The following is an 18462-nucleotide window of genomic DNA, read 5'->3' as shown; positions in this document are numbered from 1 at the left end:
AGCATAGAAACTGTTTTTTTTTTGTGTGAGAGCAGCAAGTCAACTTCTGAAAATATATAGGACAATTAAAACTGTAGGGTGGAAACAGCCTGGCGACGAGTCCCGCCTTCTTCTCAGTGGCTAAATTTGTGTTTGTGTGAAGCTTGTGAGAGCATCTCTTCGACGCTACACTGTCTCAGGTTCCTTAGGAATTGTGCTCCCGTCCTGTCAATCATACAAAAATGGTGCAGTAGGCAGGGCCATGCCTGAGCTTCTCCACCAGCCTATGTGGGGTCTCTCTATGACAACGTCTGGCCGTTGAGGCACTCCCTCCGCAAGCACTGCGCCGGCTTCCACCAGTCTCCGTTGTGGCAGCGGCAGATGGTGCAGTCGTCCACCTTTACTTCAATTCCGGCTGGGATGATCGTTGTTCCAGCAAAGCAATTTGGACCTGCCGCATGGGAAGGGAGAGACAGACAGGAAAGAAGGAATGAGCACGACAAGAAATGGATGTGGCTCTCCTGAGGGCTTCTTTTTTCGGAGGGGTGGAGTGATGCAGAGAGCTGCAGGGAGTTAGGGGAGTCGGTGCAGATGTACAGATCTTTTCATGGGCATGCACCGATGGGCTTGTTTTTGCAACACTAAAGCGCTTTTGTTAGTCTCCCCTTCTCCCTCGACATGGAGCGCTTTGCATCCTAATGCGCTGCAAGCAGAGAAGCTGCCAGGCGCTGGCTTGGCAGTACAGAGAGGCTGGAGCACAGAGAGAGGCAGTAGGGAGGATGGTGTTAATCACTTCAGTCTGCATGAAAAGGCCACAGAACTCTTTAGCAATTCCTTACATGATTTCTCTTCACACACACACACACACACACACACACACACACACACACACACACACACACACACACACACACACACACACACACACACACACACACCCTGTGCAAAAAAGAACTCAGATTAATTTTGACGTCTGATTTATCCTGAAAACACTAGGATTTACTTGCATGGAAATCCCTTTTTGTTGATCTTCAATTGTAAAACCTGTTTGATTGTGTACCAGTGGAACGCCTCATCCCCATGTATTTGATAACCTCGGTCGATAGGGAGACAGATTAATCATGGGTACATTTTAGGATCTGTAGTCTAGTCTAGTGGAAGCTGAAAACACTATTACCTCTGTGGGAATGTAACGCATTTATTCTTAGTAAAAACCACATTAAATAATTGAATTGGGTTTGTTTCTCCCTGCCCCGGGGCGATTTGAGGTGGCGTATATCTCCCTCTACTTCTTGAGACAGCTCAGCCAGAAGGTGCCAGGAATTCTTCCCAAATGTAATCATCTAGATGAAGCGATCAGCAGCTCAATTGGTGTGACGGTGACTTTGCTCTCTGTTCAGCTCCGTAAAACTTGCCAGATTGAAGACTTACGAGTAGTCATAAAAAACTCATATGTGTCATAACTCTTGAAGACACAGTAGCTTTTACATCTGATTTTCATGGACATCTCGGTGTCCCAGTGAATTTGATTTAGTCTTTAGGGAAGCTTAACATGAGCAATGAAACTGTGCGGGAGTTGAGCGGAGGAGCCTATACACGGGGTACATTTGGGGACACGGGGCCAGCTGCATGCACATTTGTACAATTACTCAACTTGGACACAGAATAGGCCTTTTTTGTGGAAGACTTGCTGATATGTCACAGAAGGAAATACATGGGTGTATTAATTATAATGAATGATGGCTATATTCCATTTATCTGCTTTGATTTCAGGGTCATGGTATTGTGCATGCTGGTTCACCGTCACACTGTCATGGCTTATTGGGATAGATCCATTGCCAACATCTGTTCTTTTCCTACGAGTCAACATATCTGCTGTGACACTAGTGTTGTATACGATAGTTTTGGGGCAACTCAAAGCACATTTAAGGTTTTCTAAAGATCGTGGTCTTGGTGAAATATTAAAAGTTACACTGACTCAAGCATGAGTAAAGCCAAGTTGACTTTTTTATTTATATATATATATATATATATATATATATATATATATATATATATATATATATATATATATATATACATATATGTATATATATATATGTATGCATGACTTTTACATAACCTTTAATTAAGTCTAATAAAAGTATCTATACCACACTCAAGCTATTCAACCATAAGTAAGAATTGTATTTGAAACCTTACTTGAGTATAAGTATAATCAGCAAGATTTACTTGAAGTATCAAAAATAAAAGTAGTCATTGTGCAGTAAAATGTTCCCTGTCACTGTTTTACAGTTATATACATATGATGATTTTTGATAATTTTACTGCTGTGTATGTTGCATTCTACTGCTGTAGATGTTTACAGTTGTGCTAATTTTAAAACACTTTTTCAAATTGGTTATGCTAATGTTGCCACTCTAAATATCGTTGGGTAATCAACAGCAATGCATCAGCTTTTTGATCATCATATGTTTGTAGCTCCGCTGTCCTGTGAGAACCATGTATCTAAAAAGTCAGCTTTTCATGAGCTCAGAAAAAGCCCTGTTTCTCAGCTACGTGACAATGCACTTTCCAGCTATTCTAAGGTTGTTGTTTTTTTTTTAAATTGTATAGTCTTAATCAGGAGAAATAGCTCCACCAACAAAAGAACACTTCATCCTTCAGTTCATCAGTAACAAACTAAAGTTAAAAATCAATTTCACTGGACAGGAAGGGTATGCAAATATGTAATCTGAAATCTGGAATTTAGTAACTAAATGCAGTAACTAAAGCTGTCAGAGAAATGTAGTTCAGTGAAAATAGAAATCATTCTATTTCTATATGCGTGCACTTTTTGGACCTGATAAAAGCCCCCTTTGATCTGAGTTTAGAGGAGACACTGAGAGTGCTTGCCAAGTCTTAACTCTCATTGATCTGCCTCCGGACAGCTGGCACAGGTTACAGGACAAACTCAGTAGAGGTTGATGAGGGAAGAGGATGACTGGTTCTGGCTGCCAAGTGTGATTGTTTATTGCCAGATAGACTTGGAGCCACAAGGACACAGTGTCAGCTACCTGTTACCATTTGAAGGGCACACTGTCACCCATTCGAGCTTGTGATCGATTCATGGCCAATAAAATTTAGGGAAGTCAGGAAATGTTTGTCCTGTGTCAAAACTCTCATCGTACGTCATACTTTCCCTGACTGCATCTTAAGGAGCGGATGTATATGAGGGCTCACTGCAGTCTATTTGGCTCAAATATGATTATAGCTCTTACCTAGAGATAAGAAATGCTTCCGAACAAACTCATCTGCCAAAATCCTTTAATTCACAAAGCATTGCAAGCTGTCCATAGAATATGTCAGTCTGAATATGTGACTGAACTGTAGCCAGCTACATAGCATGTATATTGTATGATATGTCTGTTAAAAATCCATGATGGCAGTCTTCAGACGGATAAGTAGATGGCTTAATCCCATCAAAGTGAGAAAACGCAGGCCATTTTCAACACACTACTCATTATCATTTTCTTCATGAGAATTATATAATTACACGTCTATCTCCTGGTAGATTTACAGTATATAATACATGATAAAGATAAGAGCTGAATCAGTCAGACTCTCGCAGATAAGCACCCGACTGGCCTCACTATTACATTGTGCTGCCTTCTGCTCTCTGCTGCTGTTTCCAATGTCTCCAAGAGGCAGACGATAAAAAAAAAAAAACATCTCAATAATGTAAAGCTTTGACAATAGGCCTCAACATGCCCAAAAGACATCCGCACATTTTGTAACATGAATTCACGACACCTCTGCCCTTGGTAAATGGGCCACCTCTCGTCACTTCTGATTGCCAAAACAAAAGCTTTTCTTTCACCGTCTCAGAGTGAGTGGGTTCAGCAAGATCGTTCGCCGGTGCTGGAACAGTTCTAATGCAGTGTGGGGAACCATTTCAGAACTTCCTACGCAGCAGTTTTTGTCTGCAGATGCGAAAGCCCCTTAAAGCTCAAAGCACTGTGCTGATAGCACAGCTGTAGAAGACATGGTTCAAGGCAGGGTTGGTAATCTCCTGCAAAATCATTTTTGTTATATTTTTTTAAATTCTTCTTACATCCAGACAGCAATGAATAAATCAAATGCTCTGACAAAGGACTGTAATAAGCCTGTTTAATCATTTCATTCAGCATGGACTAAATGATTGGACGGCCTACCTGTGAGCATGCATTACACATCACCGGAGCCTTCCCTAAGCTGCTAGTTGATAGCTATAAGCACTAACAATGGCCATTTTCGTTGTCTCTCTTTCATAATGCTAATTTATGGGTAGTGGCTTTTGAGGGAGGACTGAAGGGACGAGCTGTCAGTGTTGCCCATTTAGCTTTTTCTTTCACTAGCTTTAGTAACTTTTGGAGCTTGTGCTGCTAGATACTTTTATTTGAAAAAGAAATGGCAACACTGGGCTAGATTTTTTTATTGGATAAACTTTTTTTTTGTATTTAGCAAACTCTTGTTAATTTCTCAACATTACCAACCCTAGCTTTATTAATAAAAACATTATTACATCTGATTGGTCTGTGGTTAAGGAGACAACACAACCACCACACCACACTATGAACTGTTGCTATTCATGTCCATGTCATATTGACATTTTGACAGGGTTACACTCATTTCACATAATGATTTGAAACCAAACACTTGCAGCAGGTGAAGACAACAAATGCATGACTGTCTGCCACTGATTGCATGTCAAGCCGAAGCACATAAGTAGATGTCTTCCTTTCACAGCCTCCTGTCCCTTGGCCAAAAGAATAAGAGCTAAACAGCCTTCTTCATTGTCCTCTCCCCACAGCCCTCAGCTCCCATAGAGATTTAACTGGCTGCCAGAGCCTGACCATGCACCCTTGGGGAGCCTGGAAACGGCAGGCCTACCCTGAAATGCCAAGTGTGTCACCGTGTCCTGTCAGCCTGAATTAGCTTTCTTCTAGTAGCCACTGCAGCCTTGTTAGTGTGGGTGTTTGTGTGTATTTGGAAAGAAAAGAAAGAAAACAGTTGGGGGATCGAGAAGAAATGAGAGAAAGGGTGAAAGAAAATGTGGGTAGTTGTTGTGAAATAGCCATTTAGCACCCGCCACAAACAAAGTTCCTCTTATTATGTTTATAGGTCAACTGCTGCTTGAGAGAAAAATATGTATATATTTCAGAACATTTATTTTGTTGTCTTTCAACAGGAATACTCATGAACAATTTCTGTATTTTGCCGTGGCACTCAACATAAGGAAAAGACTGAATGAAATAAAGCATGTAGTAGTCATGAGAATGCCTCTTTAATTGTTGATCAGAATTTTCATTTAAGTTTCGAAGAAATTTCTTTGCCAGGTCTTTCAGCTCTCAAATGACCTGAAGCTTACATTTAAGCAAATTGATACAAATGGAGACTGCGGCGTGCTGTTGTGACTGCATTTGATATTACCCACAGGCACTCTTTGCTGTTGAGCATTCCAGCCCCGATCACATTGCAGTCGAACAGTTACTGTACTTTAGTCATAAAGCTCCATCTGTCCCTCAGGATTGGTGCTGGCAAAAGGAAATCTCCCACTCCGCCTTGTAAATAGCCAGTGAACCATTGGAATCCTATAATTCTAATTTAGGGATTGGCTGTGTGTGACAAGGGCGTCGGTGGCACTGGGAGATAAAAGGCTCTCCGAGGACCCATTAGTCCCTCCTACCATGCCTTTAATCAATGGACTAATGTTTACTCTGCTTAGTGTGTCATTTATAATTAAAACGACTGCTCATTAGTGTCCAACGGGCCCAAAGTAATAATTTGAATTCATAAAACATCAATTACATCCTCATCCTCTAAAAGCGCGGCCATCAAATGGCAATACCGCAGATAAACTTGGCGTCATCGATTTAATGAAAATGTAATGACTTCTGAGGAGTGTGTGTGTTTTTGTGTCTTGTATTCCAGAGGAGACGAGTGTTTACCGTTTTTACAGATGGGGCAGCATTGCTCCGGCTCGTACACAGGGTTGACGCACTCTGGGACGGCGCAGTCGGACACCACACAGTGTACCTCATTATTTGGTTCGCAGCGACACCATTCACAGGGTGACGGCTGTGGAGGAAGAGCAGAGGAGGAAGGAAGAGACATATGGGTTAGATGATTCAGTAGGTTTCACCTTCATCAGTTTGTGTGATCTACTACTGGCCAGTAGAATTAACAGTCTCCCCCTGTTCTGATATTTCCCAATTAAAAAATATCCCCATTATATGCATCTCATACTGTCTTCATAAACAAAGAGAGAAGTTAATAAATTATTCACAAAGCCAGTTGTATTAGGCTTCTTGTATCTTAACAAACAGAGCCTGTAGCTGACTTTGAATAAAATCACCAGAAATAACTAACAAGAGAGTCTACAAAGTAGTGTTGATGATATTCAGTATTTTGCTGCAATCGGCTGCGGCCTGCCTGAGGAAACAGTTCAGAGGCTTATCTCCCCACCTCTGCAACATGTAAATCAGTGCTATGCAGCTCTCTGTGCTGCTGCCACTCACTTGACTCTATCTCCATAAAGTCTCCTGACCGGAAAATGAACTGTAATGCAATTACATGGAGTGGAAAAATACAAACTGTTTCCAAATCACCAAAGGTCAACTGTTCATCATATTAGATTTCTCTTCTGCTCATCAAACAGTCTTTTGAGGGCATCTCTACTCTGGGTCTGCTCTATATCAGCAACTCAGCACTGCACTAAGCTGAGAGGGTACATATGTTTCATATTTGATAACACTTATACTGCTCACATTTGATAGAATATGTGATTTTTGTGGAGAGCAGCTACTGAAACCAAACAAATGGTTCTGATATTCAGCTATCCGTCTGAAGTCCATAAATGTCCCTAACTGCTGCAGTCAATATTTAAATGCATATCAATTCCTATTTTTTAGGTTTTTGTATGGATTATACAAACAAGATACATGATGTTAATTAGTGAGCTTGTTAATTAGTGGGACAAAGCCATAGCTGCTTCACCTTGTTTTCAATATTTATGCTAAAATAAGCTAGCTAGTTGCTGCCTTCAGCTACATATTTAGTGCCAAGAGATTTGTATGGAAATGCTATAGCCTTTCACTCTGCAGTAAAGCGACAAAGTTTATGACCCAAAATGTTATAATTTTTATTATTTTTTAAATGCTGAATGTTTTGTTTTTGGTCATTATGCCATCACCTATCCTAAAATGCATTAGTTCCAGACACTTTTTCAGACAGCCATATTTCCACCAACTTCAATTGAGTTTGAGCAACAACAACAACAACAACAACAACAACAACAACAACAACAACAACAACAACAACAACAACCGTTCCACAGTTCAGTTTTGTGTCAAACCGGGAATAAATGAAAGGGCTGTGGTAATCACGGATTCTTTAATTTGACTTTTAGCCACTTTAGCCAGGATGCATTAAGTTGCATCAAGTGGGAAGTGGCCTTTTATTTGTAGTTGAATTAATGTCCGACTGAATGCACTGCAACCACAATTTGAATATGAGCAACATTAAACATTTGTTTTTTTTGTGTAGAGCATGTATAAAACTGATTTCAGACAACTTTCCAGTGGTATCTTCCAAGTTATCTTCATGAATGATGTTTACATAGGGCAGGAAAACAGTAAAGAAAATATCTGACTCATTCCAAGGAAATTACTGAGTGCAGGAGCAGCGCCTGCATTTATGTATGGAAATGTCTGTAACTCGTTAGTGTCCTGGTATAAAAAACATTGTTCTGTACCTCAGCTTTAATATATTCACACTATTTGTGATGTTAATGATGATAGATTTAATCTGCCTATCCATTTTGCCTGTTGTATATTTTTAAAGCTTCCACTCCCTGATGTTCAACATGCCTTTCCTTTTTTCTAGTGTAGCTGCAAGGAAATAATGAAAGCTTTTAAGAAATACAAATAAAGATGAGACCTGCAGATCTAAAAATCGACTCTCCTCTCATTAGGAATTCCTGTCAGACATTCCTCTCATATCTTATCCACACAAGTAGCAGTACACTCATGTAAATAAACCTAACATATTTCTCTTCAGCAGAGTTAAACATCCCTCCAGTTAACTTCCCCTCTGTCAGATTGAGCGCTGATACAGAAATGTACCAATCACACAGCAAGATGCTGTCTCATACATATGGAAGATGGACCACATTTTGCCAACCTGACATACTTAATCTGTGGGGGTGGGCAGGGTGGGACTCAGGGTCAGCAGTCAGCAGCGGAGCATATGCTGCGTCTGACACATGCAATCTCGATTCAAGGTGTCATGGCTGCATTTCAGGTTTCTGTTTCCGTGTGTTTCGCGAACAGGAATATTTGGCTTTGCCTCGTTACCGTAATTTAATATACCAAGCTCACTTAGCTTTTTTGTCGATGAGCCTTTTCGGTTTAGTGAAGATGAGATACCATAACCGTGGGCAACATATAAAATCAATAACACCTTACCTTAAATCAGTCAAGATTATGTTAGGTGGTAATAAATATCTCGTCAGGGAATTGAAGCAACAGCAGTTTGCACTAATAAGCTTTATACTGTGTGTTTACAAGTCTTTAAATAGAGGTGCAATCCCACTTTGGTGTTTACATGCATACTAATATTCCTTTCATGATGTTGTAGTCCTGGTTGTATTTGTTCTCATACACATGCTATCCTAGTTTCAGAAACCTGGGATTAATGATTTAGTTGTTAGTCAGTGAAACACAGACATGTGATGGATTCTAAGATTGTCCCAATGTCTGGCCATAAGGAGGAGACATAAGGAGGACAGTCACATCCTAATTGAACCAATGTTACTTTATTTCCACCCCAAATGAAAAATACTAAGAGAAGGGTAGCCGTAGGAACTCCTGTGGTCACGACTGGCCCATGCATTTGAAACCCTTTCTGAAGAGAAAGTGAGTGCCTAACGAGAAAGTCTGAAACTCCAACATAGAGGATAAACCGTATTGTTGCTCTCGTCCCTTAATACTGCTGATAAGATGGGGAAACTAAAAACAGAATGCAGCAGAATCCTTGCAGCCAAAAACAAAAAAATGGATCTTAAATGCTGAAAGAGCTCAGTGTGGACAGAAAAAGAGTGGCTGGATATGGAGGAGTCAGACCGACCAATATTGATGCAGACATTCAGAATCCTAGATATTGTTATAATAACAAAAGGATATGAATAACTGGGTTTCTTATGTTCCATGAAAATTGCATATCCCGTATTTGATCATTGCCAGGATAAAACTTAAAACCAGGATGCTAGTGTCCATGGAAACTTAGCCTTCATAACAAAAGCAGCTATGAACAGGATCAACACAAATACATGCATATAATAGTTATTACTTCTTTACAAAAGCAACAGACTAACAACACAACAGTCCTCTCCTTAGCGGAGCCTTTACTAAGCAGTGGATGGTCAATTACATGTTAGTTTGAAATATTTGATTATGGGTAAAAGCACAGCACAATCATGAATTCACTCGAGGACCAAGACAATTAGTTAAGTGGATGTAAGGGTCCAGCTTACACCAATTATGAGAAATATTTGATCAGCTGCCAAACATAAAAGGCAATTTCTCTAAAGCACAACAATGGAAACAATTAGACACAGTTTCACTGGAGTCTGCATCTGGCACAGTTCCCCCCCATAAGGCATATTACTATCTTTAGAGGATAGAGAAGAGGTTGATTAGACATCATATAGTTGTTCTTAAAGTACACTTTCGGGATGCATGACTAAATCTGCTCAAACTTGTACTTGTTTTTCCTCGCAAATGCATTGTCTGGAATGAAGGCTGTTGGAAAAGTGTAGGGATGAATTGTAATTAAACGCAACATAAGGATTAACATATATTATTTGTGTGGTTTGAGGCGATGCAATCAATATTTTTGGAAATGAATGTAGTCCAGAAACAACAAAACAAAGACTTAAATTTGTTGTTTATGGTTCACATTCATTTAATTATTTTAAGACTGAAAAGTATGTCAGTACGTCAAGAGCAGCTGGCTTCTTGACATATTGATTGCTTTATGCAATAATTGCCAAAGAAACTAGAATAGTAAAGCATGTTGCAATATTTCTGATTAATCTTTGTTACATTTACTGTGAGGCAGCACAATTCATACAATAAAGAAGCACTAGTATTTGTGTTGTAATTATGTATTTGCTTATGCCAAATAAATGAATACGATAAACTTTAGCGATACATTGAAATGTGCCATGTTGATTTTTAGCAAATGTTGTATTCTGTGAATAAAGTGGGACTGTTAGTGTTATAAATGTTGTCAGTGTTGTGGTACAGGAGATGATCCTGACTGGTGAAAGAAGTACTCAGATATTTTACTTAATTAAAAGACCTACGTAAAGGCGAAATGCCAAGTCCTGCAAAAAAAAAAAGGGAGAGTAGTCCTACGAGTCTACTTTGCACCTCAGTACTTGAGTAAATGGAGTTATATTCCACCACTGGATCCCAAGAAGTGTATAATGTTTTGAACGCATCAGTGCATTTTGAAGATGAACTGTTGCTGAGCTGCATGTCGGTAAAGAGAACGGCCTCTTTTACAAAAGTGAGGGTCAGTAGTAAATTCACTACAATACAATTAACATTGAACAATACATATTTTTTAACAAGTATGTTAAATGTATGTTACAAATATGTAAAACATGTCATTTGAAAGAGAAATTTACTCCATGTGCCTATGACACAGTGCCGATTCTTCAATGTATTCAGCTGCGCCTGGTGCTTTCAGTGCATCCTTTTGTGTTTGGTCTACCGTGAAGAGGATCAGTCATGCCTTAGCCCAGACTCACAAAAGAAAATGGAGCACCAGCACTGAACTAAGACGTGCTGCCAGATGTTTTGGGGAAGAAAAGTCTCCTGTTGTCGCTGTCTTTTTGGCTGGGTATTAAAGTGAATCAGCTGTCATGCTTTTCATACCAAGTCTGAGACAAATGGAGACGGGGTGGGGAAGCGATTAATAGTTAACTACCCTTTAGCGGTGCAAGTGATAAAGTAAAATACTTTGAAGCTGGACAACAAGGTCACAGCAATCTTACTCATGAGGTTATTAGGAGTGACAAGAATGGGTTGACAAAAGAAACGTTTTACCGGTGGTCAGGGGAGGGAGAGAGAGAGAGAGAGAAAGAGAGAGAGAATACTTGTTCTGGGGCATCTTAAGTGCAAGGAAGTTCAAACAAGAAATACCCTTTTTTTTAATTCTTTGTGGCCTAATTGTTTTCACTCAATAATTTCTCCTAATTAGGGCCTATTTGGGCAATCATTTGTACAGCTTCCATGGCTGTTTTGTCTCATAGGTGTCAGTGCTGAAAAGCAGTCACTAATTAATGTTCTGTGTGATGTGTAGGCAGCTTTGTGTGTGTGTGTGTGTGTGTGTGTGTGTGTGTGCATGCTTTTAAAATGCACTGTTGTGATTGTCTGCACGTTTCTGTAATTACGGTACACCGAGTTCTCCAAAGACTTTTGTTGTATTGAGAGAACAATCAAATGTCACGAGAAATAGACAATTCACAAAGTGAAAATAAAATTGCTTCAAAATTCAAGCCACACTCAGTAGTAGGCGTTAACTGCACTGCACGGGATAGATTAGTACCTGTCTCTTGGGGATTTAAGGAAAGATGAGGCACAAAGTATTAAGCCTGCAAGTTGTAGCAGTGATATTACTTGCAAATTAATTAATTAAAATATTACTTCCCACTAAATGAGAGATAATTAAGGATAGTCTGATGGTTGAAATCTACTGTGTGCACCTTTGTTACTGAAAATGTATCTTTTAACTCTGCATCCCTTCCCTAGTGGGGATCGCAGGAAGCACGGGATTGTTCACATTTGAGTTCACATCCCAGCCCTAGCCTGACGATCTGGGATCTGAACTCACCCTATAGCTCCCGGTTCTTGATTGCAGCTGCGCTGGGGCCAGAGGGACGCCGGCAGCCATGCTGGGCGGACTGGTCCCTTCCTCATCTGATGGAGAACCCTGTCGGTGAAACACCTACTAAGGTTGAGTGGCATGACTCTCTCACAGGGCAACATCGCAAAAAAAAGGTAGAAAATACACCCGCTGCTACTAAATCTACACTTACAAAAAACTACACTGTGTGAATTATTACCTTGATAAATATAAATACGGAAAGTATTTAAAACATACAAATTCATATCGGCTCAAACAGCTATTCATTATGTAAAGATATACTCTAGTTATGGCGTTCAAGTCACTCTTCGTCCGTGTGTTGTAAGCAGAGTTTCTCAGGCCGCTGTGTATGCCGTACTATAGACTTAATTGTCAGGTTGCTGATGCGAGAGTTATGCCAGCGTTCGATTCAACAAATGACAGGCTGACATTGCACTGCAGTCAGCTACTTGGTGTTGAATGAATGCCCAATACCACTTGCATGACAATGGCTGCATACTACTTGCATGAGACTTAATGACCGACATATTGCATGACAGGATTTCCAGCAAAAAAGGATAGAAACATTCAAGTGTTGGATGAAGACAAGCTAAGTGTTCCTCAATTCTTTATCCCAGAAACTCCAAACTGACCGTCTGTGCCGTGTCTGTGTGTTTCCCCTCCATCATCTGCAACTAAATATAAATGCAAACGTCTGCACAATATAGCACGAGCACCGCGAAGGAAATGCCAATGAGGCCCACAGCAAAGGTAAACCTGTTGGTATCTTTAAACAGGGCCCTGTATATCAGTTACCAGACGGCTTTTGATTTCCTTGAACACTGCAGGGTTCCGTAGCGGTCATATCCTCACTGAAGAGACCCAACCCGCACACAGGATTTGGACTAAGATTTTAGACTTACTTGTGGGGTCTTTCATAGGAGATGCAGATCTTCACAGATTTCCTCTCTCCTTAATTTTGTTATGTAACTATCACTGAGATGCTCAAGAAGAACAAACGAATGAATTTCTTCTCCTTTGAGTACGAAGAATGTCTTTCCTCTCTGGACCCTCCAGTCAAGGTTAGCATGCAGGTGAGCTGCACTGAGCTGCATTGATGGACTTGATCTTACATCAAACTGCAAGGAGTATGCACTCACAGTGGCCCTTACAAAATATATGGGCTTGCATCCCAATGCAGGACTGAGCTTGATGCTGTCTGATGTGCAAACACGGCAATCAGTTCAGATTAAGTGCATAGGTTTTAAATGGGCTGATCCCACTCACCCCTTATTAACAGCAATGCTATAGTATGCCACTGTCAAGATGATGTGCCAATGCATAATGTCTATGGCCACATCTAACAATTATATTCACTATCAATTAATGTATTATTAATTTTGATTCATAAACAAAATAATACATTTTAAATACCACTACTACTACTACTACTACTACTACTACTACTACTACTACTACTACTACTACTACTGCTGCTGCTGCTACTACTATTACTACTACTACGAATACTACTAATAGACTAATTTATTGTGTAAAACACAAAAAAGCAGGAATTGCAATATCTTAATTGTTGCTAATCCATTTTTGTGATGTTTGACTAATTATTTAATCAACAAACTGTTTCAGCATGAGCATATTAGCCTCTAAGGCAAACAAATCATAGTTAATTCACTCAGCTGAAGGTACTAGAAGCAGACATGAAAAGCAACTATATCGGTGTTATATTAATACAGATCAATTGCAGCCGAATGAGTAATAATGATGCTTATCTACATTTTATTTGGCTTAATTCACTGTGTGTCTCCGGCCTGCTATTTCTCCGTGACAAGACTAATATCCACAGGTGTGACATGTTCCAACATCTCCCAGCAGAGGTCTTATTTTGCTTTCCCTTGAAGTCATTAGGTACATTGAAACAAACATCCTACAGATCACAGACTATTCAGCTAAAACCTTGCAAGGCAGGTAAACAGTAATGTGGGTTTCAATAAAAAGCCATTGAATGATATTAATGTGCAACTTTTCTGCACAAGTAATTTAAGTTTCTTATCAGGCAGCACAGGTTTGTGTTCCTCTCATTTAGTAGTCAGCCTTCATATTTTAATATGTAAACATAATGATTATCTTTCCCTAACTTTAAAGCTGAATAGTCAAGATTTCTATAAGAATAATGGCTCAAACAACGATGTGAGGTGACATACTGATCCCAGACTCTGCTTCAGTGCTACGGGATATCTTATGAATATGCATCTTCAGGTCTGTTTTAGGGTCTGCAACTTTAATGTTTTTAATTCACTGACATTGCTCTCATCAACCTCATCTCTAGAGGTTTAAACCAAAAAAGCTCTGTTAAATTAAATGACTGCTACTCGTGCAACACCAGAGAGCAAAGTTAACAACTAGCTGGTGAACTTAGTGGAGCATTTAGCAGCTAAAGAGCCGAATATTTCCCCGTGGGTTGGTAGAGAACAAAAACAGAGCTAAAAGAGACGTTGACTCCGAATTCATCAGATGGCTGGATACATGAATGCTAATGTGGCTCTGTTTACAAGCACATTCACCATAAGACTTTACAAGGTGATAATATGTTGAGTTTACACCTTGCTCTGCTGCCTCAAAGTGGCAAATACATTAGAAGCAATTAAAACTGGTTATGTTTTCTTTCAAAGCATTTTTAAGCATGTTAGTGCTAAATGGCTGAAATGCTTTCAGTCTTATACATCTTTATGAGGCTGAAAGCATAACATATGCATGTATGCTCTCACATCTCAGAAGAAGGCTTAGATTAGGTAACAAGCAACAACAGGTAACAACCTTCAGACTTTTTGCTGTGTGGGTATGGAACAACTTTGAATAGATGCAATTTGCATACATTTGCCAATAATTGCTGATACATTTCATAGACATGTATGAAAAATAGGTTTTCTCATCAGATGTTACATTGTATATGTTAACTCATTTGTTAACTCATTTATTCGTATTTGCACACTGTTTGAGCTCTGGTATCTCTAAAGCAGTTAGTATTGCTGTTGAATATTTCTAATCTTCCACAGACAATGCTAGTTAATGTTAAGATTATTTTAAAAGCTTACTTTCAAGTACTAATTTAGTTCTGGAGTGCCTATCATTTCGAGCTGGCTGCATGAAATAGATGATTGAAAAGTAACTTATGAACATAAATCCTCTCTGCACCTGAATGCAGAGTAGAAATGCCCCCATTTGTCACAGTTGGTTTGCACATCCAATTTTTAAAACTCGTAAATCTTGGTGGATGTTTGTGAAAAATACTGTGTCCACAGAAATCAGTTTCTGGATAGATCTTAGGTAAGAACAAATTTAGTTTTTTTTTAAATCTACAGGATATTGACCATGCCATCATTCTACTAGTTTGCTTCCTTGTCTCAAATGTTGGGATCATTCGATTTAGGCTGTATGCCTCTCACATTATGTCATGAACTGTAGATCCAGAAAAAGATTTTTTTTAAAATCAGTGAGATGGGAAAAACACCCTTCAATTAAAATCCCTACAGTAGATTTGTCTGTGACAACTATGGACTTCTTAACTGATTGCTGATATGTTTACACAGATATGACTAAAAGCCTTACTTAACAATAGAGCTAAACCGTTGTTTTGGCAGCATTGCATCATATCATAATTCAATTAATTGTGAGGAATATGAATGAGGAAGTTTTAACATTTAAACACAGACCTCAGTTGTCATGCTAATAGTGTTATTTCTGATCAGGCACAATTGTCATGCTCGATAACAACCGATGAGACACTGGTCTAGAAACTTTGCAGGAGAAACAGGAAACTGAATCTGCCAGCAATGAACCAGTGTCCAAAAAGCAATGCATTAAATATTCCTATAGCATCTGTCTGTTTGGTAATGCTGGGTGAATGTTCAGTTGATGGTGCAGGGAGGGAGAGATGACATCACTCTGGGAGACAGCCATCTTTGTGCCCTTAGCCAATAAACACATTTTCCCGATATTTCTACTGTCCGCCAAGCACTATACTTACACTCAGCACAAACCTAACAAAACAACACCACAGGTCAAAGCTGCTGTTGTGCTGTATTTTGCCATGTTTCAACACTAAATATCATTGAAGTCTTTTTCTTTCAACAATTTGCAAGACCAAAAGCAGAGGTGTGGGTGTGGGTGTTTGGTCAACTGCACTTAATATTCCTCCTCTCTATGAGACATAGATAGACATCAGATTGTGTTTCATGTTTGAATTAATTGACGTATAAGTTGACACGTACATGTAAGTCTAGTTAGGGGTGTACATGGGTGTAATTGTTTATGGCATATATCAACCCAGACAAACGCCCATGTAAGCAAGATGGACTGGTGTTTTCAAACGATCCAGGTTGGATCTTAGAACTCAGATCTTACCTTGAATTCTTCCAGTATTTTGTACGTTTTCCCCCGGTACTCGCAAAAGTTTTTCACCTCCTTGCACTCGGGGCAGCATCCATTGTGCTCCACCTTGGTGCACTTGGGGTGCAGTTTGGGGCACTCGGGCTGGTCGCACACGGGCCCGTCCTCCGTGCACTCGCACGGACAGTTCGAGTGTCCCGGGTAGAAGCGCTCCCCGAGTTTGTAGACGAAGCCACTGTCATCCACACATCCCTTTCCCCGGTAGTCATCGAAGACGATGTTTTCACTCGCGGTCCGCTCCGCCTCGTCCGCGGTGTAATCCTCGGGGTTACCAACCAAGGCCGGAGACACGGAGCTCAGGGCCAGCAGGAGGACGAAGGCGGCCGAGAGGAGAGGGCCCATCCTTCGCCGCGACATCAATATCCACGTTCAACAAAAATGTGTGGATGTCATCCCTAGGCTCCCGGTGTCCTCTCCAAATCCGTCCTGCGCTTCATTATTAGCATCATCATCATCATCATCATCTGAGGAAATTGGCTGCAGTGGAAGAAAATAAGAGATGATATGATGGGGATGAATCCAATGCTATTGTTTTGCACATCCTCATTAACCAGTTAACGTCACGTTTCAGCCTACATTTCATTTGAACTCTGAAGCAAGTGTATTTTCCATTGCTACAAACAGTGGGATCATTCAAGTTTCTCTCTCTCTCTCTCTCTCTCTCTCTCTCTCTCTCTCTCTCTCTCTCTCTCTCTCTCTCTCTCTATTATTATTAGTATTCTCTTCGTGCAAAATCCCAGTAATGGGTGCACGTCCAACTATAGAAGAAAAGGTTACAACATCCACTATCTGAATTGAGTGGAGTGAGCACAGTATTATTTTCCACATGTAATAAAAAAACAACCTACTTGCTATATCTGTACAATTCCAAACTCCATGAGAGCAACCAGAGACAACAGGTAGCTATATATGGGTCGATTTGTTTTGAAGCCAATGATTATAAAAAAAATACTATTCAAACTCTGCACTTCCAGTAACCTGTTCTAACTGAATCAGCGATGTAACATGCAAATGTCTCGAATCATGAATGCGCAATGATTTAACCCAAAATGCAGCACTCCATCGAAAGGCGAAAAACACAAAGCAGAATCCAGACAGTTAAGAAATAGATAGCTGGAAATTTTCCCAGCTCGGCTTGAAATCGTTTGGTCTAGAAATGCGTCCTGGCTTGACAGATCAATCGAAATGCCACTGACAACAGGGATGTACACGATATAGGGCAAACTCACCGCGTTGAAATACCTTGATATCCACTTAGTGTGAAGCCGGAGAGCTCAACACACAGAGGGCTAGAGCAGATTAAAGATAGTCGCCTAGCCTATCGGAAACTTCACTTTATCCACAGGGTAAATTCCCCAGACTCCTCAAGACACTATAATCCTCCCTCACGGTCGTGATGATGGGTTTAAAAACAATTAAAGAGCAACCTTTTGGAGACGTGGTTCCCCCTTTCCAGTGAAAAGAAAACGATATCCACGTAAAAGTAGGTCTGCTTCATGATTATCCCCATCGGACTCACCTTTTTTTTATACAAACAGTACACGTCCAGTGCGTAACGGTGGGAGAGACAGACCGGGAAAAACAGCTCGAAAAATCCTCTATTGCGATCCCTGAGAATCCGGAGTCAATGCAATATTTCCCAACGACGCAGGTGGATGTTAGAAAGCTGCAGTCTTGTCTTGTTGCATACATCCAGTGGTTGCATGAACACTAACAAATCCAGAAGGGTAGAAGTTAGAATATGAAAAATTAAACCAAACAAGATCGAAGCCAGTCATTGTTTGATGTTTGGTTTTCGGCAGAGGTCGCGTTCATCGTCAGAAGGCGAGACTGAGGAGGGAGCGCTCCTACTTTCAGCACCTTGGAGAGCGACTGTCTCCTGCGTCCTGCACTGAGCGCCGCGCCGCGCCGCGTCCCCTCCGTCACCCACAGACACAGCCACGCTCACATCCAACGATCCGAGGACGACTCCGGCTGCATCCCCCAACTGGCCGTGCTTAAAGAGTTAAAGGCAATACCAAATCTAACGACGAAATAGATGGTCAGTAGGCATAGATGTTCCTAGATGAGCAGCTGGAGGTA

The 18462-nt window shown here is 40.4% G+C and overlaps 1 protein-coding gene across 1 annotated transcript; it reads right to left on the bottom strand.

Moving 5' to 3' along the window:
- Positions 1–278: 278 nt before the first annotated feature.
- Positions 279–16737, bottom strand: vwc2l (von Willebrand factor C domain containing 2 like; the record flags this gene model as incomplete). The annotated part of the gene is made up of 4 exons (XM_079230355.1): positions 279–430; positions 5949–6078; positions 11902–12000; positions 16336–16737. The coding sequence occupies 4 exons, from the start codon at positions 16735–16737 to the stop codon at positions 279–281; spliced, it is 783 nt and encodes a 260-aa protein (XP_079086481.1).
- Positions 16738–18462: the final 1725 nt, after the last annotated feature.

The sequence above is a fragment of the Taurulus bubalis genome (genome assembly GCF_910589615.1).
Source record: "Taurulus bubalis genome assembly, chromosome: 15".
Lineage (NCBI taxonomy): Eukaryota > Metazoa > Chordata > Actinopteri > Perciformes > Cottidae > Taurulus > Taurulus bubalis.
Note: the sequence above shows the minus strand (reverse complement) of the source record. Positions and strands in the feature narration are given on the sequence as shown.